At 39.4% G+C, this 23,130-nt stretch overlaps 2 protein-coding genes across 4 annotated transcripts; one reads left to right on the top strand and one right to left on the bottom strand.

Moving 5' to 3' along the window:
• The first annotated feature begins 261 nt into the window (after positions 1-261).
• On the top strand, positions 262-16,957 carry bcl6aa (BCL6A transcription repressor a). 3 transcript variants are annotated; one of them, XM_084722640.1, is made up of 10 exons: positions 262-523; positions 8,365-8,457; positions 12,399-12,570; positions 12,677-12,898; positions 12,987-13,955; positions 14,414-14,595; positions 14,692-14,859; positions 14,952-15,082; positions 15,375-15,512; positions 15,635-16,957. In XM_084722640.1, the coding sequence occupies exons 1-10, from the start codon at positions 496-498 to the stop codon at positions 15,776-15,778; spliced, it is 2,247 nt and encodes a 748-aa protein (XP_084578766.1). In that variant the 5' UTR covers positions 262-495; the 3' UTR covers positions 15,779-16,957. The 3 variants fall into 3 exon arrangements, with proteins under 3 accessions (XP_084578766.1, XP_084578767.1, XP_084578768.1); XM_084722641.1 differs by lacking the exons at positions 262-523; positions 8,365-8,457 and adding an exon at positions 10,036-10,135; XM_084722642.1 differs by lacking the exons at positions 262-523; positions 8,365-8,457 and adding an exon at positions 11,128-12,253.
• Positions 16,958-19,169: 2,212 nt separating this feature from the next.
• Positions 19,170-22,634, bottom strand: smx5. The gene is made up of 5 exons (XM_084722637.1): positions 22,511-22,634; positions 22,242-22,309; positions 20,667-20,697; positions 20,499-20,558; positions 19,170-19,731 (listed from the first exon to the last, which is right to left on the bottom strand). The coding sequence occupies exons 1-5, from the start codon at positions 22,511-22,513 to the stop codon at positions 19,606-19,608; spliced, it is 288 nt and encodes a 95-aa protein (XP_084578763.1). The 5' UTR covers positions 22,514-22,634; the 3' UTR covers positions 19,170-19,605.
• Positions 22,635-23,130: the final 496 nt, after the last annotated feature.

The following is a 23,130-nucleotide window of genomic DNA, read 5'->3' as shown; positions in this document are numbered from 1 at the left end:
TGCCCTGTGAACCGTTTCACTAACATGAAGCGTGCTCAGTCGACTTGACTCACTTCAGCCCCGCTGCCGTGGCCCGCCTTTCCAGAAGCATTCCCGTCCTGCTGAACAATGACAGACACAAGGCTTCACCAGAGCTGCTCCGCCACCGCGAGACACAGATTCGGTGCCCTTTTGCACTGAAGACAGCTTCATCCCTCCAGCTTTAGCTGCCACTCAGAGGGAGGCTCGGGCACCAGTCAGACTCTGCATCCTGGATCATCTAGCTGCTTGCCAGAAAAATAAAACTCTGGTGAAAACAGTGAGGCGGGCTGTGTTTTGCTGTGCTCTGGATCTTAACCATAGTTCAGGTAGAAGAAGTTGACTGATCTCGGTGACTGGCACCGCTGAAAAGACTCTTGGAACTGCAGAAGAGGCCCCCTTCGCTTCCTGAACTGGGCTCACGGCTTTGAATTCACGGCTCAGTACTGCCTCCTGATTCCCACTACAGATCCCATCATGCCTCACTCCTTCCAGCAGAAAAAAGGTGAGACTTCTTTCTTCTGTTTCTCAACACTTGTTCGTTTTCTCAGTGCTGGCAAGATAAATGAATGTGGAGCTTAGCATCGCTGCAAAGGAGAATGCATTCTAAGTAAACCTTCCTTGAATTAAAAACTAAAAAAAGTTTAAATGCATAAAAAAAATTCTCCAACTTGACATACTTGGCTAGGCATGTTATTCTGGTATACTATAATACCAGTGCTTGTTATATATTGTCATAAAGGCACAAGACCTTGTTCAGAAATTATATTAAACACTGTGCACAAATATCAAGTTTGATTAATAACACTGTAAAAAACATACAGGAATTAAGTGGAATCAACTAATCTTTTCTCATTTACTTAACATAAATATCCAAGTTTTATTTATTCAGGTTAATTAAACATAAAATTTCTATTTATTTTCAAAACACTGCATATCTTATAAACATGACTTTTTGAATGGATGCACTGTACTGAGTTCAGTCAGCTCATTTAATTAAGTGTCTGAAGAAACATGATCAGCATATTAGCAGACTTCCCAGCATGCATTGTTTGAGACTTAAAACTCTCCTGAGACCCTTCTTTTTTTTATACAGTATGGAGAAAACATATATGATGAACACTTTAAGATAAGTCATGGTCATTTGTTTTCACAATAATGAAAACACTGTAAACGTAACACTTTAAATTTAATATATTCAGTGGGAGAAGTTTCACATATCTTTGTGCCACTGCTGGAATGACGTGGTACATCAGTTATTGGGTCAATTTAATATCTAAGGATTATTGAACATATTTTTCTGAAGTAAAACTGAATTGATATCATTAAGTTAATTTGACTAGAAAAGTTTTGAATCATAACAAAATAACTTGTCTTTTCTGTCAACTTGCCTGCATGCTAACTTTTTAAGTTAAAACAAATTTTATTTTTACAGTGTAAAAATATATAATTTAGGTATTTCCACCACAACATTATACAGAACTGGTCGTTCCTTTGTCTTACATGAGTAAGTCCATATGTAATTTCACCTCTGAGATAAGACAGGTACACCTAAATAGATATAATTCCCTTTTTATTCCAATCATTTGGAGGTCAGCCAAACACTGTAGAAACATCAGTGCTCCACACCTCCACGGGATGAGCGACAGCAACAATGGCCAAAAATTATCTCACTAACTCACATACACTAAATTTTCATACGGCTTTTATGATGGCCAGCTAATCTCACTTCAAATCAATATACAGTACATCTGAATCACTTGTTCAGTTCCACATTAACAAAAGCGGGCATGCAAAGTCACATTAAAGGACACACAAGTCATGATAAAACAACTGACATCTGATAAGCAAATGGGTGTACTGAATGCAATAAATAATGTTCTCACTGGTTTATCTACAATATGCAAAACATGTAAAATAGACATTTAACTTGAAGATAAGATCTGAGTGATTTGAGAGACCTTTGTGATTCACTTCTAATTTTCATGTAAGTTGTTCCACGTCTGCACAAAGACCCTGAAAACAAAGGTTGGTTGTAAACTACTGGTGGTTAACCTAATTCAAAAGACTCTTTACCCTCAAAAGTTCACTTAAAACAAGTTTTAACAGCAGCGTACCATCTCACTGAATCGTTTTTTTTTTTTTTATGTTTGAATTGACAGCTAACGAATCACAGACATACAATGCCATTTATACAATGGCTGGTGTAATTTGGCTGGTTGATTTCCCGTTAAATCCCCACATGTGATACTATCAAGAAATGCCTGCAGTCCCATGCATGCAAAGCACAAAATATTTCAAAGTGCTGCAGATAACTAGAGTGTCTGTCTGTCTGGCGTGTTGTAGAACAGATAACAATTATGTGTGTTGAGCGCAGGAGGTGTCACTCTGCTTTCTTGCATCAGCACTTCCACCTGGCATTTCCTCGGCTTCAGACATACTTCTAATGAAAGCAGTGGCTGTTTACTATCATACATTAGGAATAATGAATTTTAATCAGAAATAACGTTCATTTCTTTATTTCAAATTTGCATGCATGCATATTAATGAGACCTGACGGTTATAAGAGTTGATTTGTTTCTAGCAAACATAAAGAGTGGGAGGTTTTCCAGAATTCCGGAGAAAGCACAGCCTCACTTCATGTATTAACTGAAATAAGGGTGTGGGCGCAGACAAGACAAAGTCAGATTCATAAGAAAATTATAACAAAAGTTACACTGAAGAAAAACTAACAGTTTATTTAGAATTGAATTTAAAAAAGAAAGAAAAATGATAAAAGTCATGGTGTTTCTTTGTGTGTTTCAAACAATTTAAATGTGCATGTGCATTTTATGTGTTGTTATGTGATGTTTATATATTTTCCCTGATATTTCACAAAAATGCTGGAATTATCTCTTCTTGAGTCCGTGTCAGTGCCCAGAGTCTGAGGCTTTTTTTTTTTTTTTTTTGGTAAAGCAGTTGACTTCTGGGCCGGTGGGATTGCTTTCATCCTCCCCAATCCCATGTTTCCATGTTGGATTTAAATCCATTTACTGCTTTGGCTGGAGGAAACCAAAAAAAAAGAGCTGACATGAAAATACACCTATATACTAATGGAGGCTGTGAACGTTTGATGCAGATGGGATGTTGAACATACTGAGGGGCTAATGCCACAGGAATTAATTATGAAAGCTCATCTATACCTCGTATTAGCATTTTCAAATTAATAAAATGTTTATTAGGAAATTTAACAATGATTTACCCAAGATTATGTTCATATTTTAGGATTTTTCTAACACAGAAACAGACAGCTGGGTGTGCTGAGTGGACTGTTGCTGCTTTCAGCGTGGTTCTTGTTGAACCATGACCTGGAGCATGGTGTGTGTAGTTCCTGTTAAACCAGCCCTGCAGACCAGTATCAGCTGTTGGCATGAGGGGCAGGCGGCTACTCTGACCTGGCAGTGGGAGCAGTGTAACATAGTTGAGAGCAAAATTGGAGCGCAGCAGTACCGAGTGCAGGGGGAAGAGAGCTGCAACAGTTAACTGAGGGAGTGACACGAGAGCTGAGTCCACGAGAACAAAACACCGGCTGTGATGCTGTTCGTGTGGAGCAAATTTCTACAAACTCTTATAATTTTAACATTTTTTGCTGCAGTGTTTCCTCTGCTTTTTCTTTACATCTACATAACGAACGCTCTGAATTCAATATATAGTTCTTGTGGGCATTATGGTCCATAAAAAAAACATACTCACACAACATAACTCAGAATTCAAACTGGTTTAGCAACTTAGGACCGTGTTGATGCTGGAAGATTCCACCGGTACAGTGGAAATACAGTAGAAATATTTCCACTATTGCCTAAACAACACAAGTGGAACACTAGAAATTTAACGTTTGCCATTTACATGTTCACTTCTGCAGCATATTACTAGCTAATGCTATCTATTTCAGTTGTGTTTAAAGCAATGATATGCAACATTTCCACACTAAAATGCAAGATCTATATTAAATATTTTGTGAATTTAAGTTGTTCTTTGATTATCCCAAATATTTAACAATGTTCATACCCAGAGAAATCTATAATTTAAGTTTTATTCAAGGTGCATTTCAACTAGCTGCTAGCTGCCATAACTTACTTGAAAACACAGGATACATCAGATACATCAGAGTGAACACACATTTTTATTGTTGCTTTACAGTAGTTTAATCTGTTTATCTATTACATTGAGCTAATATTGTCTATTTCAACTGTTTATCTATTACCAGCTAATGTTATCTATTTGAGCTGTTTTTAAAGCTACAATATATAACATTTCTGCATTAAAATATCTAAAAAATGCAAAGTATTCCATCTAGCTGCTGGATGTTATAACTGCCATTAAAACATGGAATACGTCGGATATGTCAGCGTGAGGGAGGAAGTCAGCAAACATGACTAAAACTTTAATACCTTTAATACCTTACTTTGTACATGAACACGACTTCTGCTGAAGCTGTCAGACTTTCATCAGAAATTGTCAAAGGCAAAAGTTACATATTACATATTTAAATTTCTTTTAGCTAATGTTGTCTGTTTCAACTGCTTATCCATTACTAGCTAATTTATCTATTTCACCACCAGTTTCAATTGTTCATTAACTTTCAGCTCAGTGTTAATTGTGCATTACTGTTCGCTAACTGTTTCACCCATTTATCCATTAGCCTACTATTAGCAAACAATTTCAACCATTTATTCATTAGCTTACTGTTAGCTAACAATTTCAGCTGTTAATCAATTAATTTTAGATGTTAGTGGTTTATTTATTACTTTTCACTAATAATTTCAAATGCTGATGCTCTCTTAGATAACTATTTAAACAATTTATCCATCATTTTCATCAAACTATTTTGAATTCACTGTTACGTTAATACCCAGAGGGCTATATGTGGCTGCACAGCATGGGTATGTGTGCAAGCAGGAGGATGCACGTCACTTAAGTGATAGACAAAAACAGAAGGAGCCTCACAGCGTTTCCAACACACACCAAAACGGGTTTGAGATCCACAGTTTGAAACTGATTAATAGGTATTGTGACAGCGGCGCAGGAAAAGGGGGTTGATTCAGACAGATGATTCTTATTGGATCATTATCGAGGGTGGTGCAAAGAAACAAGACCCACTTGTTTACCATTTGAATCTCTGCAATAAAACTCCCTATGACTGAGCGTGGATACCTCTCTTAAAATACCAAACTGAATCCATGTAGAGACACAATAACAAGCCTTTGAAACTAATCTGTGCAGAAGTTGTCCCAAATTTAACAACTCCTCCTCATGTGCTCTTGGAACTCCTGCGTTTTGCAGCCCTGGGCATGTGAGAGAAAAGAGGAAGACAGAACAGAGCAAACACTCCGATTGTGAAGATTTGTAAGGATGGTAGCTATTAGTTGTACAATACAGTATATCTTCTTGTTTTGTGGAAGTAACTGACCCATCATCCAGCAGATGGCACACTGGCAAGGGACTGTTTCTGGTATGCGTGGAAAATTCCATCAAGTTCGACTCTGCGGGCTGCATTCCTGGCTCCTCTCAGCTGGCCTTGAGAAAGTCCTGAATCTACATGCTTTGATTTGACTAAATTGGAATTCTAGCCCACTAACACGCCTCTGCCTCTCTGACTATAACCTTAGCATGTAGCTTGCACAGGCAAGCTGCTGAACTCAAGGTTATCCACACAGGCACAGCGCAGAAACTTACTCCAAAGTTTTTTTTGGGGGGGGTGGGGAGGGGTGTATTTTCTTTTTGAAATAACTGATAAAGCAGAATAAAACAACTTTAATAAAGCTTTTACATGTCCAGGGAGTCTTGTTATTATTGACCACTGGAGCTGACACACTTGATCCATTGTTGCTGCTTTTCAACGTGCATATTTTTGGGCGCACTATTGAAGTATTAAGGATGAGGGAAGCACTTTGAAATAATCTAAATAGAGTGCATTTCCAAAATAATAATACAACAATCAGGGGACTCCCTTTTAGATAACTGTGACCCTTCCTGAACTCCTTATCTCTATTTTTCTGTGGGATGAATCCCAACTTACAACCTGGACTGTATGAGTGCAGAGACACAAAGCAGCTGCATTGTTGTGAAAAGACATGATTTCATGTCAGAAAATGTCTTGCCTGTTCGTCTGTTAATTAAAAAAAGCAAGAGGCAAGCTTCCAAGTAAAGTGTGCTCGTCATTACCTGCGCAGAAAATCTTTTGAAGTGGTATCAGTGAATTTTTCACTGCATCTATTTATTACAAGTCGTGTTATTTAACTGACGTTATAAATTATGCATGTCATATGTTTGCAGCGATCTGCACAAATAGATGATCAAGGGGAAATGTATAAATACATACAATGAGACTAGAAGAACAAATCTTTTTATAGACACGCTGCAGCTGCGTCACAATTCAGACCTGCAGTAGGATTTGGTGTTTGACAAAGGGGCGACTTTGTTGTGGACAAAAGAAGGAAAAATGCTTCTGGGATGCATGGAGTTAAAAAAGTGAAACTTAACAATATAAAAAGAAATTCTTTTAAAGAAAGGAACTAAAAAGACCTCTGTAGCTAACAGCATTATCTGTTTGGTGTTACAGCTTGGTTGCATCATGCCTCTCAGAACAAAACTCCACACTCACATCTTTGCTGACAATGAACACTGAAGTTGGCAGAAATTTGCTGTGAAACGAGACAAAAGTGTGCAGTTTATGAAAAAAAAAAGTGAGGCAACCTCCGGGCCTCGGGCTTTTGTCAGTGGGCATTTCTATTCAGTGACCTATCATGCACCAAGTGTAGGCAATGATACGGCTTCGAGATGCTTCACACTGTGTCAGAAGTGTACAAGATTTTTTTTTTTTTTTTTAATGTGCAGCTGTTACTGTCCGGGCAGACTTGAATCACTGTCACAACCTGCTTCTGCTGTGATTGTTTCTGAAGAGCGTGCCGCCTAGACAAAGACACCAAGACCCTAACGTCATGACCCGTTGTTTAATTATACAGCCTGAATGGAGATCAAGGATTAGGCGACACACTGTTCACAAAGCGGCAATGTGCCCTGTGTGTCATTCCTGTCAGTTTAGACGAGGGGAGATTGATCTGCTCCCCTGCAATCTTTCTCTGTCCTGTGTAAGTGGGTCATTTATTTTTGCTAGGAATTGGTTGAGTAAAAGTTTGCCAAGGATTTGCAGTAATTATCTCATCCTTCTATAGCTGGGCACAGCATGGGGCCTTGGTAAATTACACATCTCCCTCCTAACTCCTGGATGGTTTATGGCCGTGCATTATGCATAACTGTGCTGGAGCGCCTTAAACATCCCCCAAGTGGATTGAAATAAAGTTGACGCTGCTCTTTGTTTGGAGCTCAAGATAGTCTTTATTTGGCAGTGCTGAATCGGAGATTGCTGTAAAAGCGTGCGTCTTAATTATTTTGGAGACTTTTTTTTCCCCAATGGCTTGTGAACACCTGGAGTGTTTTTAGTGGGATGCCGGATCCAGATGGGCGGATGCGCGGGCAATCCACAGGGAAATGTCGGTTACATTACAGTGGAGTGTGCCGTCACAGAAGGGGTTAAACAAAAAAGAAAAGAAAAGGCGCTGCATCTGATTCCTTTGGCTGCGTGCAGCACAGGCTGTTGTAGTCTGTATGGCAGAGGTCCCTGATGTCAATTAAACCTCAAGTAAACATGATTGTGTCAAGCTTTTTTTTTTTAAATATCTCTCATAAATCTGTCTCATGGATAATTAAGAGTAACATATTCATGTTGATTAAGAGGAAAACAATTTTACCTGAAAGTCAAGATAATCTTCAAATATATTTTTCACTTTTTACACTCTTGTTTTGATTTTCATCATCATCAAAACAAAAGTAACTTATTAGATCATGAAAATTTCACAAGATATTCCTCAAAGACTTGATAAAAGATACAATGATCAATAGGAGGAGAGAAGGAGAAAGGTATTTAAAGCCCTGATGTAGACAGTTTACCAAAATAAAATACAAATACATTATATTTTATTAGCCTGTATAACAGAACATGGGAAGTGATGTATTTACTTGTTATTATTGTTAATAACATTGAATAGAATGGAGCTTATGCTTCAGTCTTTGTTTGCACACTGATCTTTACAATAATATTTATTCTAATATTTAAATTATATAGCGCCACCAGAGCACTGAACTCTAATTAGGGACTCTGTGTTATTTTGTAATGTTACAGCTCAAGACACCCGACATTTTGAAAGGAGAGTTACGCATAACTAAGTTGACACTTTCACTATTGTAATTTAAACTAATATATCTTGTAATTAATTGTCCAAACTTGTCTTTGTCATGTATTATCAGCTCAGCAAATGCTCCTTCTGTGCCAAGGGGTGAACGGGATGAGAAAGGACGGGGAATCTGTGGTTTGGAATCACCACAAACAAAGTTTCCAAGGTGAGTCACTGACAGTAAATGCTTGCCCACAACTCATGAAATTCATACAACCTTTCTTCTAAGACGCTGTCACCCACATCCCCTGTAACTCAGCATCATAAACCATCTACTAACTAGTGAGACATGCAAATTCACACCAGGTCTCATCTCCACACAGGGACTATTCACTTCAAATACTCTCTCTTTCATTCCAGCGATTTAAACAAAAGTCTGTCTGGTGACAAAACTAAAAGAGCACAAAGAAAAACACAACACTAGTAAGCCAAAAAGTAAAAAAGACTGCGTTTATTCTTGCCCAACTCTGAGAAATGATGCAACAGGGAGTACACATGCCTTAAATTAAATGGTAAGAGGGGGAAAAATATCACAGCAATGCATTCAATTAATTTTCCAGGAATCCTTCACTTTGCATTTCAATGAGCAATGTTTTTGTTGTTAAGTGTGCAAACATCACCTGGCATGGACAATTTCACAGGCAGCCTCTACTAACAATTAATAAGTTATCCATTCTAAAATATGTTTTTCTAAGGACATTTTCAAAGGAAACATAACAAGAAGCTAAAGTTACAAAGCATATAATAATATAGCACCAAAAAAAACAACAACTTGACATTGACATTTAATTCCACATTGTGTAAAATTGGTCTAATGGAATTTTTACACATTAATACTCTACACATCTGCTGATTTTGAATGATAACCAAGGGTTGATTGCATTCATATAACTTCTGTGCTCATGTCATACTTATACTCACTTTCATGCAACAAGTTTACTCTGAACTCAAGTTGATTTACAGCAGATCACATCTTCAATTAGCCTAAATTTTGGGTTGATCCACTGCCTGGCAAAACAGGCGCTTTAACACACCAGCAATTACATGTATTAAACCGTTAAACGCGCAGATAAGAACACAAAACTCCACCTAACAAGCGACCATGCAAAACCAAACCGCTTAACAATCACAGCCACATGATACACGCTCAACTGACTGCCTGCAGACTTGTGAATAATAAATCTATTAAAGCTTTCCTTTTTCAACAAACCCCCGATGGTGATTCGCAGCATTCTCCATCTATGAAGTCAGCGTACCTGCAGGAAATCTGGCTAAAAAAAAGAAAGAGCTGTGTATAGGAAGAAGAAAAGGCGAGCAGCTTGTCACATCGACCTGTCCGCATGGGCCTAATTAAGATGTCGGTCTGTCTATGTGCGGCTGTAACATGTACGGTCTGTGTTCAATGCGACGAAAGGCACCCAAACGCTACATTGCTTAAATCATAGAATATAAATTAGTTCTGAGAATTTCGGGGGCTGGGTTAAGGAACTGGTGACGTCGCCGGCTCGACGTCCTGTGACTGTGGAAGCAACCAAAAGCAGGGGGGATTGGACAACTATGAAACTATTTCCTGCATTATTTTACAAAATAATTCTTCTTTTTACTCTCATTTAAACTCTAGACTCACGCTGTGCTCGCTGTGTAAACCTCTACGGGTAATATGTGCTAGAAAAACCGATTTGAAAAGGAGTTGTTTTCACCACGAGGGAAAAAAACGTCTCTCCCCTGCCCCGGGAAAGTGGTACGGTCTCGGGCTCAAATTCCGAGAATTGAGCTCGTCTGATTCTTAGAACTGGGGTTCTTAGAAGTGGTGATGCAAGAAGTTTCTAGGAAAGCGCTACCAGGTGATTTTTTAAATTCCTTTTTTCCTCTAATTTGGCGCGAAGTTGTTATGTACTGTATGTTGCTGATGTTTTAGACAGACAGAGCTATTTGTCCATTTGTGCTGTTGAAATGTTTGTGAAGTCGGGGCTGTGTGTGACTGTGTCTGCTGGCAGTTTGAACAGTGCAGAGTCGAAACTCTGAAGTGGCTCCTGTAGTGACAGGCAGCGCGCGGCTCTCTGACAGATCATCTGCCTCGGCTCGGCTCGCGCGGCTCGGAGCTGCGCTCAGACAGTGGCGGTGGTGTGCCTCCGCTGTATCTCAAGAGTCGTGTTGTTAAGCTGCAATAACGCCCGGGTCAGCTAACTACACCGAGGAAAATGAGGGTTTCGAGAGGGGTTAAAGCTGTCTAGAGCTCGTGTTCTGGTACTCGGTTGTCTCGGCGGTGTTAACAGTGCCTGTACACGAGCGCTGATTTAATGTTTAAGTGTCAACACGCAGTGTGACTGCGGCTCGCGCGCTGTCAGGCGAACTTTGCTGGCAGCATGGCAGAAACGTCAGGTTCAGGATATGCTTTCTCTGCGGTCGCTCCAACGGTTATTTGCTCTAATGGAGCGCAAAAGGCAGCGCCGAAGAAGCTCGTATGTTACCGTAACATTGTAGCGGAAACATTAGTGTTGATGGGTGTGTTTTTTTTTCCACGGTGCAGGCTACAAGACGCGTCGTCGCACCAAGTTGTCTCTTGTGTTTCCTCCGTGACACCGCGTTACATGTAGGAGAAGCCACCCGGCACTTCCGAACAACATCAAGTTGTTTGACAGAGATGCGCACGTCAGAGTTGTTGGCTTCAGCTTTCCTGCAAAGTGTTGCCTCATTTCTGTCACGGACCGAGACTTTCGATTAAACTGTATTTATGCTCAGGAACAGTTACAATTAGACATGTTAAAGCCCAAAAATAAATTGTAAATAAAAATCAGACATATGGAGAACCTATTTTTTGGGGGTGACAAAATATATGTGCGCTGTTATTTTAATTAGAAATAAAACGGACTCGCGGAAGTTATGCTTGTAGTCCTCATAATAAATGTTTTGAAAATGTAGTTAATTGTGTCTATATTACTGGTTGTTTGTCACCGACTGGAATAAAGGTCATAATTCTTTTGATCAGAGGATATCAGTCTATTTAGGCTGCATTCTGTCCTGCTTCTATTTTCGGACGTGTCCAGTTACAGTCTTCAGTCTTGACATTGAGTATAAGATTGTGTCATAAAGATGACTGCTGCTTAAAAAGCCATTTCTACCTTCACTATTAAATATTAGTTTTCAGTCCCGAAGTAATAGACCCAAAATGCACAGTAGCACACTGTCAGAGAAACAGAGTAGAGAGCGCTGCTGGGCTAGACAACAACACGCTGTCACAGGTTTTATTATAGCAAACAAGGGAAACTGTTACTTGTCTAACCTTGCCAGCTGCACCGAGTTGTTTTGAAGATTCAATCATGGCGAGGACATCTTGCGGTTGAAATTAAAATTCATAGTTTGGGTGTTATTTGTACGGTAGAAAAGTTTTTCAGTAATAAGTGAGCCGCATGCTGAAACTATTTTTCTTGTTTTATGAAGTTTGTTCATAGTGGTGTGTTTAAAAAAAAAAAAAAAAAAAGCCGACTCTGCCGCGCTGGAGGCAAAAACAGACCAAACTTTTCTCCGTTAGATTGAATCCAGAGAGATGAGTGGACTGAGTGAGTCTGTGCTTACTTAAATAGAATTAATAAAACCTAAAATGGATTTTTAAATAATGCTCGGGACATTTACTGGTGTTTATTTCTTTAATATGTCATTAAACTATGATTATTATTATGTATTTTGTTATTAAGAAAAAAAAAAAAAGACCGTAGCTTACAGAGTTATGTCATGAATAGTTTTTGTCTTCTCCAGTCAGTTATAACGTGCTACAATTTCCCTTCATTTTCATTTGTTATGTTAACTTGTCAACCAGTGGTTTAGAAAGTGAGAAAGTGACGGGAGAGAAATGATTCCAAAGGCAGACATTTAAACGTCTAGACAGTGTTTATTTAATAAATGGCGCCGCCTTCTGGAGGAACTGTGTCTGTTTCTCAGTCTACCACATGCATAAAGACCTGGTGAGGATCTTAAATAATTTCAGCCCACTTAATTTGCCTGTACTTTAGCCCGAAAGCACAGCAGTGAATTGTGGCATATCAGTAAAATAAACTTGCCTTCACACTATTTTTTGTAAATAATCTTGATGTTTCTTTCTGTTTGCAGAACTTGACAAAATGGCTTGCGCAGCAGACAGCTGCATACAATTCACACGCCATGCAAGTGATGTCCTGCTCAATCTGAACCGGCTGCGTAGCAGAGATATTCTCACAGATGTCACTATCTTGGTTAACAGACAGCAGTTTCGTGCACACAAGACCGTTCTCATGGCTTGCAGGTGTGTGTTAGTTACATGAGCCAATTTCTATGCTTCAGCTTGAAGATGAAGTGACTGATCTTTGTGCTTTCTGTCTGTGTTTGTGTTTTCTTTTTCATGGCTGCAGTGGGTTGTTTTACACCATCTTTACTGACTCCCACAAGTGCAACCTTAATGCAATCAGTCTGGACCCAAAGGTGGACCCAGAGGGCTTTGCCATCTTGCTGGAGTTCATGTACACCTCCCGTCTCACGCTAAAGGAGAGTCTGATTATGGCAATCATGAACACAGCCATCTACCTGCAGATGGACCATGTCGTGGACACCTGCCACAGATTCATCAAATCCAGGTCGGTAGGACAAGATTCTGTGACCAATCAGGCAAATTGATCGCTCCTAGTATGTGTCGTGTTTTTTACATTCTCTTTCTTTTCACAGTGATCCGTCTGCCAAGCTGCCCAGAGATGAGTTTTTGGTCAGTCCCTTGGTTTTACCTCAGGATGTCCATGCTTACCGGCCCCATGATGTTGTTGACAGTTTGCACAGCCGTGTAGCTCCGTTCAGGGATGGGAGGCCCTACGGCTCAAACATGTTCAACGGGGTCAGCACCCCCAGCAACTACCATCTCTATGGGCAGTTTCCCATGCCAGGATTCCCTTTCCCTCTCTGCAAGCTGACTGATGCCAAAAACGCTTTTGCTGACCTCTCTAAGAGCGGTATCCACCACAAGCATTGTTCTCCGCATGACAGCGCCAACATCATCAGGGCAGAGTACAGCAGGGCAGTGGGCACAAGCTCCTCCAGCATTATTCACTCCACCACCTACGCTTCCAGGGAGGTAGGCAGAGACGACGAGATGAGGAAGGAAAACCACGAGGGGGTCAGCCAGTCAATCGCCCTCGGCGCAAGGAAACGCGTGTTCCCTGTGTTGACCCTGGAGCACCAGAAAGACTCTGTTGGCAAAGATCACACTCCTCAGGCAGAGGAAGACCTGATCCATCAGCACTACCCCGTTGGAATGTCCTCCACTGGACGCAAGAGTCTCATGAGCAGCCCACAGAGCCCCCTCAAATCAGACTGCCAGCCCAACTCCCCAACAGAGTCCAGCAGTAGCAAGAACGCCGGCCTCTCTCAAACCGCAGGAGTGCAAGCCCCGCAAGGCACACAGGACCCAAAAGCTCGCAACTGGAAGAAGTACAAGTTCATCGTCTTGAATCAAAGTGCTAAGGAAGATGAGGTGGGGCTGCGGGAACCCGGGCTCCGTTCACCTCAGCGCCTCGGCCTGCAACCCTACCTCCATCCTAGCGAATCGGAGAACCTCGACCCACAAACCACGAGCAAGAGCAACGAGCACAGTGAGGACCTACCAGTGCCCCAGGCCAGTCGTCTCAACAACATCATTAACAGGTGAGTTTTATTCAAACACACAGAAAAGAAAATGTTCACTTGTCTTGTTTGCATGACCTGCTGGGAGGATTTTGAGGTAATGTAAGCAGAGGATTTTATGCCCAATATCTTGAATGCCTTTTTTATATTTTTGTCCCAATGATCTTGTTTATTGTGCTGGATTTTGGACATGCACCAGGATAATTTTAGGAACTTGATTTTGGAATTATGTTTGTTCTTTCATCTGATTTGAAGGGTTTTAAGATCTTTTTTGAAGTATTTGTTTACTTCTGACTTTCAAAGTATTTCTGTAGATCTTGTTTTAAGTATTTGTTTGTCTGATCTAAAGTATATATTTGTAGACCTGATCTGAAGTACTCGTTTACATCTGATTTGAAGTCTTTTCTTTCAGATCTTGCTTGAAGCTTATTTGAAGTATTTTTTACGTCTGACTTGAAGTATTTGTTTTTTGTCAATAGTGCACTTGACGGATCACTGAGAAATGGTGACAGCCACCCTCCACACTACTTGAGCCGCCTGAACTGCTCAACCTGCGGCACCCCGTCCCCACAGCACTCAGAAGTCTGTCCCAACACCTCCAGGACCCGTCTAACAGAGGACATGGCAGAGCTGCACTCAGAATACTCAGACTCTAGTTGTGGTGAGTTTATGATGGATATTAAATGTCAAAAATCAAAAAATGCTATGAATTATTTGGGACTAGAGGTTAACTTTTACTGCGATTTGCCATGAACAGAAAACGGTACATTCTTCTGTAATGAATGTGACTCCAAGTTTGCCGAAGACGAAGCGCTGAAACAACACATGCTTCAAGTACACAGCGACAAGCCATACAAGTGTGACCGCTGCCAGGCTGCGTTCCGCTACAAAGGCAACCTTGCCAGCCACAAGACTGTCCACACAGGTACATCTAAGAAATTTTGTTTTTATTGTCGGTCAAGTCAACACATCTTTGCTGCAGAATTCTAATGTCTTTTTTCCTCCTCTTTTTTTCAGGAGAGAAGCCGTATCGCTGTAATATCTGTGGTGCTCAGTTTAACAGACCAGCTAACCTCAAGACTCACACTCGCATCCACTCAGGAGAGAAGCCATACAAATGTGAGACGTGCGGAGCTCGTTTTGTACAGGTAATAACACCCCTCTGGCACTTTAATTAAACATTAAACATTTTCCCTCTGGGTGGGTACAGTTAATTTTCACCTTTACAAAACTGCTCATAATGTCAGTGAAGAACATCCTTAAGGGTGTTTTGGCTTTTAGACAGTGGATACCAATACGTGCGCTGTCAGAAAAGTTTAATCAAAGGATTTGCTAACTCAATCCCAGATAATTGTTTGCATCAGATCCAGTGCTTTCCTCATCAGTCAAATAGATTGATTCAAGCTGATCATGTTTGTTTTTTTTCCCCCCACATTTCAGGTTGCTCATCTGCGTGCCCATGTTCTGATCCACACGGGTGAGAAGCCATATCCATGCGAGATCTGTGGAACACGCTTCCGTCACCTGCAGACGTTGAAGAGCCACCTGCGTATCCACACAGGAGAAAAGCCCTACCATGTAGGTCGACGCGCTGTATTTTACAAAATTCTACTGTAGCATAACCTTCTTTGGAATCAAATTTAAGCCATTACAAGACTATAAACATGCCTTAAATAATTTTGCGCCGTTTTCTCTTTCAGTGTGAGAAATGCAACTTGCACTTCCGCCACAAGAGTCAGCTCCGGTTGCATCTTCGACAGAAGCACGGCGCCATCACTAACACAAAGATCCAATACCGTATGTCGACGGCAGACATGCCCACTGACTTGACAAAGGCATGCTGAGCTGGACGAAGGGAACAGTTTTTAAGGAGGCAATCTTGACCTTGGCATTTAAAGACCCCAACTTGTACAATCATCCAAAATTGTAGTGCCACACTGTGTTCATTAGACAAATAAATTGGCTGTGTACGCCATTCTAAACGGGTTTCCACTACATGTGAACGTAGAGCCGCATATGGCATCTTAGTCACTTTATTGTTTCTATATAGATATATAAATATATATATATATATGTATGTTGGAAGTGTTTCTAAGCTTTGAAGGTACGTATATAAAGCTTTATTTTGTTGAGAAGGATGGAATGTAAACAATCTGTTTTTGAAAATACAGTATTTTATATCAGAGAACTTACTTTTCTGAAAGTATTGAAAATTTTGATTGACGGGTGGTACATATATTTTAAGATAACGAGATTTGCGGCTGTATAGAGTTGTCTATACATTTTTATGTAGATGTACGTACATGTTGCACCATGTCAAGTTGCCATATTCATGTGAAGAGGGGGAAAATGACATTGTAATTGGTTTTAGACAAAAACATATCAGATGACTGCTGCTGTCTGATGAGGATATGCATGAGGTACTCTCCTACCGTTGCCGGCGCACATGAAGTGGGCAACTGCATAAATATTGTGACATATTGTGTAATTATATCTGTGGGATTGCTCTCTGCGGGCAGAGCCAATCTAAGTGTTGAAATGCATTTCAAGGTACTGCTTTGTTATGACCAAGAAAATATTTTGCTTCAAATGTATTTGTATAGATGTGACTTTTGTTTTTGTTAATTTGTTTTCCATAAGTGAAGGTTTACAGTTTTTTGGTCATTGTTCTAGATCCTACAGTAAAGTTGTGTAAGTGTCAAGGTTTTGTTTGTACATACACTGTGTATTCAATGTGCCTTTCTCTATGGTGACTGAATTCTTCTCCATTCAGCCCGGCTGTATTAAGGTACAACTCAAGGACGCCACTTGTCCTAGATCCCTGTGTGCAAGTGTGAGTGTGTATGTGTGTATGTGTGTGTGTATGTATATATTTTTAAATGCTTGTCACCAACCCTAAAACATGCAAATTCATCATTGTAAATCTTCAGGACTTGTTTTTGGATTGGGCTTTTTTTAACTGCATTAAAATTATTGTACAATGTTTAGATGTATGAATGTAAAATAAACGTATTGGATTTCTATGTATTAACACCGGACTGAGTTTGTCATATTAAAGTGAGAATGTTGCATGTACCGGCACGCAGTTTTACCATTTTTCCAGAAATATTTAACTAGTGGCTTAAATATACTACAATATATAACTATAATTAATACTTATACAAGTGTAAAGCTTGATTGCTCTTAGTTTTGAAAAACTGAATCCTAGGAAAGAACTCCAATCAAACCAGTCATATACTCCCCTCTTTGCTCTCAAAAAGTACCATAAAATACTGAAGTAGCAGGAAGAAAAGCTACTGTTCAGTCGGAAAATATGACTTTTTACAGTTTCGGTTCAACAAACCACAAAACCCCTTTAAAAAGTTACTATCCACCACAACTCCACTCCTTTACGAGATCAAAATTAGACCAAGCCTACGTAACTTTGAATAACAGCCACTGTGGCCGCAAGTGACAATTCCATCCTGTTCATAATATTTTATTCGTCCCTCAAGCTGGGGGCGCAGCTCATGTGGGAGCAATTAAGGGATAACAGTAAAGGGCAGTTACAGCAGCATACAGCAGAGAAATCACTAGTTCAGATTATGACAAATTAATCGTAACAAGAATGAAAGGTATGTTCATGCTGAATTGATTTGCATGGATGAACCAGTGGTTCTGTAGGTCACATGTATTAAGCTAATACAGCACATCAAGACACATCAACAGTTTACAGTGCATATTTTATAATATACTTATGTTTTTTTATCTCAGTATTTTTAAGGGACAGTTTCCTCCAAAATTAAAAATAAGTATTTTCCTCTTGCTTGTAGTGCTGTTTATCTATCTAAATTGCTTTGCCAAGTTTTGGAGATATTGGCTGTAGAGATGTCTGCTTTATACAATATAATGCAACTAAATGGCACTCAGATTGTAGCGCTTTAAGTGGATTGTAGGGATGTCACAATACCAGAATGTTAAACTTTGATACAATGGTAGTATATATATAAAAAGACAGGATAATTCTTTCAATACCATGGCAAAAGAAACAGGCATACGAAATGAAGACTCTGCACACAGTTTTGTAAAGAAAAAGTCACTGAACACTAGGGCCGGATAGTGTTTAAAAATTAGGATACCAGTACCCTTAAAGTGGTACTGATACTAATGAAGTACTTAATTCGATACCATTTTTCAAAGCTTCTTCTTTATGAGGAATGGTAGCGGTGATTGGCTGTGAGAAAACTATACAAACAATATTTTCTTCTAAATCTGGACACCAAAAGGATTTAACTCAGGTATTGTTTGACTGGAGAAGTTTCGATTCGACTTGGCACTGAGCTATTTTAACTGATACTTTAAAAGGTACTGAGAGCCGACATCCAACCCTAGTGACCACTGTCTGGTTTTATGTTGCAAGCCAGGACAATAAAGACTGATCTGAATGGGCACTTAGATCTTTTTTTAATAGCTTTGGTACATTTGACATTATCAGATTTTTGTATTGTATTGTTGTGGTATTGAAAAAGTACTTAAGTATTAATACCTTTGATGCTCTTAATGCATTATCTTGAGTTACCAGGTCCCAGGTAAATAATCATTGTTGTGGAGTTTCTCAGATGTAGTTTTTTAGTGCTTTGAGCGCCACAAGTGCCATCTAACTCCAGTATATTTGACATCTCTATGGCCGATATTTCCAAAACTCACCAACACACACCACGACAAACTAAATAGCACTACAGGAAAGAGGAAAATATGTATTTTTCATTTTAAGGTGAATTTTCCCTTTCAGTGGGGCACCCCTATAGCTCAGTTGATAGAACATGTGCCCATGTACTGAGGCCATCAGTCCTCAGCAGCAGCCGCCGGTTTGACTCCCACCTGAGGTTTATTTGCTGCGTGTCATCCTCTCTCTCTCCACCCACCTCCCTCTTCATATCTTCAGCTGTTCCTATCAAATAAAGTCAAAAATCCCCCCCACAAAAAAATCTTAAAAAAAAAAACAAACAAAAAAAATCTTTCGTTTTAAGTTATCTCATTATTCTGATTTGGATGATTTGCACAATGAGGTCATGGGATTTTCACTTTTACTTCCCATAAATGCAGTTATTTACAAAATACCTTTCTTCCATGATCACAGCTCGTGGCTTTGTCTGTTTCTCCAATAAGTCCAAAACTAAAATCAGGTTCAACAGTTTAAACAGAGAAAATACTACAAAAAAAGCCTATAAATGACAACAAAACATGATGAAAATATAAATAAAATAGCTTTTTATTTTGATGTGGCATAAAAAAAATCCAAAGGTCATCATTTTTAAAGATAAGCAACAGTGCTTGTATTATGCAACAGAAAGACTACAACAGATCTTTACCTCTACTGGGCTCAACATTGTATTTGGTTCTATTTTTTCCTTTAAACAAAACAAATGATAGTATCAAATGAGGCCTCCTACACGGCCTGAGAGGTGAAGACCATTTCCAATAATTACTGCTTTGCAAATTACTAATCACAAATGTCAGGAATGCAATTAAATTCTCTGAAAGTACAGAAAAACTACCAATACTGCATAATTACAGGAGCTGAACAAACGGTATCGTCTTCAAATGAACTTAATCCAGAAATGAAACTAGTCATTATTCACCATCACAAAAAACCCACCCGCCCCAGATTAAACCCCGTCCCACAGGTCAATCACTGCTTCTGCTGCATTGCTTCTTTTCGTGCAGCGTCTTGCAGGAGCTGAGTGTCCACTTCGTCTGCAGGCAGCTGAACATACCGGACCACAGATCCACGGATGAAACAGTTTTTCACAGACAGCTGGAGCAAATTAAAACGAGACATTGTGGGATTTGAACACAATCATTGCTCCAAGTGTTGGAGACACCGTAAATAAACTGCATGTGACGGAGGCAGAACCTGAGAAGATTTCATCAGATTGCTCGTAACTGAATTGGCGTTTTTGTGATCTTATTTCAAGCAACCTTAATTATTAGTGAATACAAGTTTCATGACTGTTTTGTTGCCACTGGCTTTACTTTCCCATTGACTGTGGTATAACAATAATAATCATAAAACTATCCTCTTCTGACCACATTACAACCCAAAATGTATAAAAGTACTCAGGTGGCACACTTGATAAACGTGCAACATACAGAAATGGTTGATAAGTATTGTTATTACTCCCAATAACAATAATGAAACAAATATGTACTCCCTTTGTATATTGTCATATATATTATTTTGTATGGATTATACATGATGGACAGACACATCTGCGAGTCTGTAAGTTTCCCATTAATCCTCACATGCATCTGTGTGGGGAACTTGTGAGTGTATGTGTGTGTGTGTGTGTGTCCAGTCTTATTTGGGGATTTGAGAAAATCCTTTGTCTTAGCAGACTTTGGAAACATCATTTCAAAATCATGTTTATGAGTAATTCTCCTAAAATTAGTAGAAGTCACAAATGATGAAGTTGATATAATATATATATAATAATGTTAAGCTTGTTTTTCAAGCTGTTAGAGAGGATATGCAGGGAGCTCAAACAAACACTGAAAGAGAAGGTATCAGATAGTTAAACTCACCATGTGTGGATATTTCTCTGGATCTGTGACACTGATGTCTGTGAGTTTAATGTTCAGGTACTGAAACACACAGGCACAGAAATGTGACGTCAAAAGAGTAAAGGTCATAAGTGGGCAGTCGGATAGAAAACTCTTGTTTCAAAATAAGGGAAATTAATAATTTCCTACCTGGTCAACAGAATGAAGTGTTCCACAGATGCTGAAAAAAAGATGTTGAGATAAAAATTATTACAGGTATCTACACAGGACATATTAAAGACATAAGACCAAAGTAGGCAAAATAAACAGGCTGCAATGAGTTATTTACATTTTATTTTCGATTAATCGATTTGTTATTTTGTGTATGAAATGTCAGAAAATGGTAAAAAAAAATGTTCATCAGTGTTTCCCAAAGGTGACGTCGTTAAATGTCTTGTTTCGTCTGCGTCGTAGGTGGCTGTGGCTGATCAGAAGATTGATGGTTTGATCATCAGCTCCTCCAGTCCAAGTGTTGAAGTGTCCTCGGGCAAGATACAGAGCCCCAAATTACCCCTAATGGCCGTTCCATCAGTGTGTGAAAGTGACATGTAGTTGTGAAAACACTTTGAGCAGTCAATAGACTAGAAAAGTGTTACACAAATGCAAGTCCATTTACCATATAACCCAAAGATATTCACTTTACTGTAACATAGGAATAAATAAACCATGAGATTTTCACAATTAGGAAGCTAGAACGATAGAATATTGATTTTTTTTTCTTTAAAAAATAACTAATTAATTCACTTTCAAAATAGTTGGCAATTAATTTAATAGATGACAAATAATTGATTAATCATTGCAGCTGTATCTCTATTATACACAACTACAATAATTTTGAGCCTCCATTATTTTCCAAGTGTAAGCTGCTTCTACAGCTTTGTACGACTGTTGCACTTACCTGCATGAAAGCATGAGTTTTGTCACCTTTTCCTTGCCTCATTTAAAGGGATAGTTCACCCAAAACACTATAAAATGCCTCCATACTGCTAGTCTGGTGTAATCCAAGTCTTGACTTGAGAGACGTCATGTACACCTTGTACTCTTTCACTGTAGATGCTTAGCTTGGAGCCACATTCCTGTGCGAGTGGAACTGGTAGTGTGTGGTGTGATGGTCTGCTCATGCAAGTGAATGGCTTGTCAGGGCTGAAAATTGTCATGGTGATCATTCACTTAAATTGTTTGGGAGATTCTGCAACACTGTTTTCCTGTGAAACTGTCATTGTTTTGTGGACTGAAAAAGTAAACCTGGCCTTCAATCAGCATGAATGTGTGTACATAATGACTGCGTTTTCATTTTTGGGTGAACTATCCTTTTAACATTAACCCACTGCGAAAGTTTGTATGTATTGAAAGCCTCAATAGCCTCATCTCCCTCCATCGCTCCATACACATGGAGTAGAGACTAGAAGGGAACCTCTGATTCGCGAAACTCTCGCGAGATTTGCACGCGTTGTCTCTCCGTTTTGCACCTTGTACCAACTAATCATATTCAATAATTTGGGAACGCTGTGGTTAAAGTGTGTACATTTAGTGACAGAAAACACTTGGTTCGGGTTAGGGAAAGATCATGGTTTGAGATAAAATGATTACTCTCGCGAGATCTTTTGCGGGTCTGAGGTTCCCTTGTACACACGACCAAGCACAGTCTTGGTAGCAAAATTAAACAATCCAGGCTAAATCAATCAGTATTGCACATTTACCCGGCCCAGACGGAAAAAAACTAACCTCAAGTCGTTTTTGAGCTCCACCACCACATCCTTCCCCACCAGCGACTTGAAAAACGAGTAGAAAAGCTGAAAACAGAACGACATGATAACGTTAATGTTAGCAACATGCTAACTGTCGAGCACGATACAAGCTGCACATAGCTAACTAACTAAACCACATAAAGGGATATAGTGAGCTCTGTGTAACTTAACACCTCACAGAATATTCAGATAAAACATCTGGTGTAAACTGGGACAGTAATTCATTCATTCACACTGCTTTCTTACCATTATTGCTGTTGCTTTCTTGTAGTAGCGCGTCTGATGTTGATGCTGTATCACACAGCGTGATATTACTGCGACGGACTGAGGCTGCAAGTACTGAGCAGCTCCACACGAGGGAGCCAGATGTTTGCCCAATGTTTACGAGCAGGACAACGTGTTGAACTTGACTACTGACGAAGTTTTATTGCTGCTCGTTGCGTGAACCGTGTGGCCATAAAGCATTATATCATCACTGTGAGGTGATATAGTGTCTCACAGTACCAGTGTAATCACTCTCTTCATGTTTACCTGTTGGTCTTGTCCCTTATTTTAAAGTGTCTCACACCTGCTGGACTTGTCTGCAAGTTTCTTGATTGACAGACTGGAATATTGAAAACAGACAGGACATTGAATCCAGAGGAGCAGGATCCAAAACTATAGAGGCCCGAATGTCCTTGACTCACTTTAGATTTTACTAGACTTGTGCTTCCCAGCATTTTGACTTGTGATGTAATATCCCCTTACAAAAAAGATGTTTTTTTTTTTTTAATATGCTATTAGTATACTTCTTTTAAACTAAAAATAAAACAGTTCAGTTTATTTGTTATGTACTTACCAGAGATATACAGAATAATTTTATACTT

This window comes from Lutjanus erythropterus, chromosome 7 (genome assembly GCF_056507025.1).
Source record: "Lutjanus erythropterus isolate fLutEry1 chromosome 7, fLutEry1.hap2, whole genome shotgun sequence".
In the NCBI taxonomy this organism is placed as follows: Eukaryota; Metazoa; Chordata; class Actinopteri; order Lutjaniformes; family Lutjanidae; genus Lutjanus; species Lutjanus erythropterus.
The sequence above is the reverse complement of the archived record's forward strand: the minus strand, read 5'-3'. Positions and strand labels throughout refer to the sequence as shown.

What these genes read in the sequence shown, in the direction of transcription:
- bcl6aa (XM_084722640.1), top strand. Translation starts at nt 496, where the DNA reads ATGCCTCACTCCTTCCAGCAGAAAAAAG. An exon ending in CACAGATTCATCAAATCCAG is followed by an intron (nt 12,899 to 12,986) that starts GTCGGTAGGACA and finishes TTCTTTTCACAG; the next exon opens with TGATCCGTCTGCCAAGCTGC. An exon ending in GCGGAGCTCGTTTTGTACAG is followed by an intron (nt 15,083 to 15,374) that starts GTAATAACACCC and finishes CCCACATTTCAG; the next exon opens with GTTGCTCATCTGCGTGCCCA.
- smx5 (XM_084722637.1), bottom strand. An exon ending in CACTTCATTCTGTTGACCAG is followed by an intron (nt 20,559 to 20,666) that starts GTAGGAAATTAT and finishes TGTGTGTTTCAG; the next exon opens with TACCTGAACATTAAACTCAC. An exon ending in CAGAGAAATATCCACACATG is followed by an intron (nt 19,732 to 20,498) that starts GTGAGTTTAACT and finishes AATTTGCTCCAG; the next exon opens with CTGTCTGTGAAAAACTGTTT.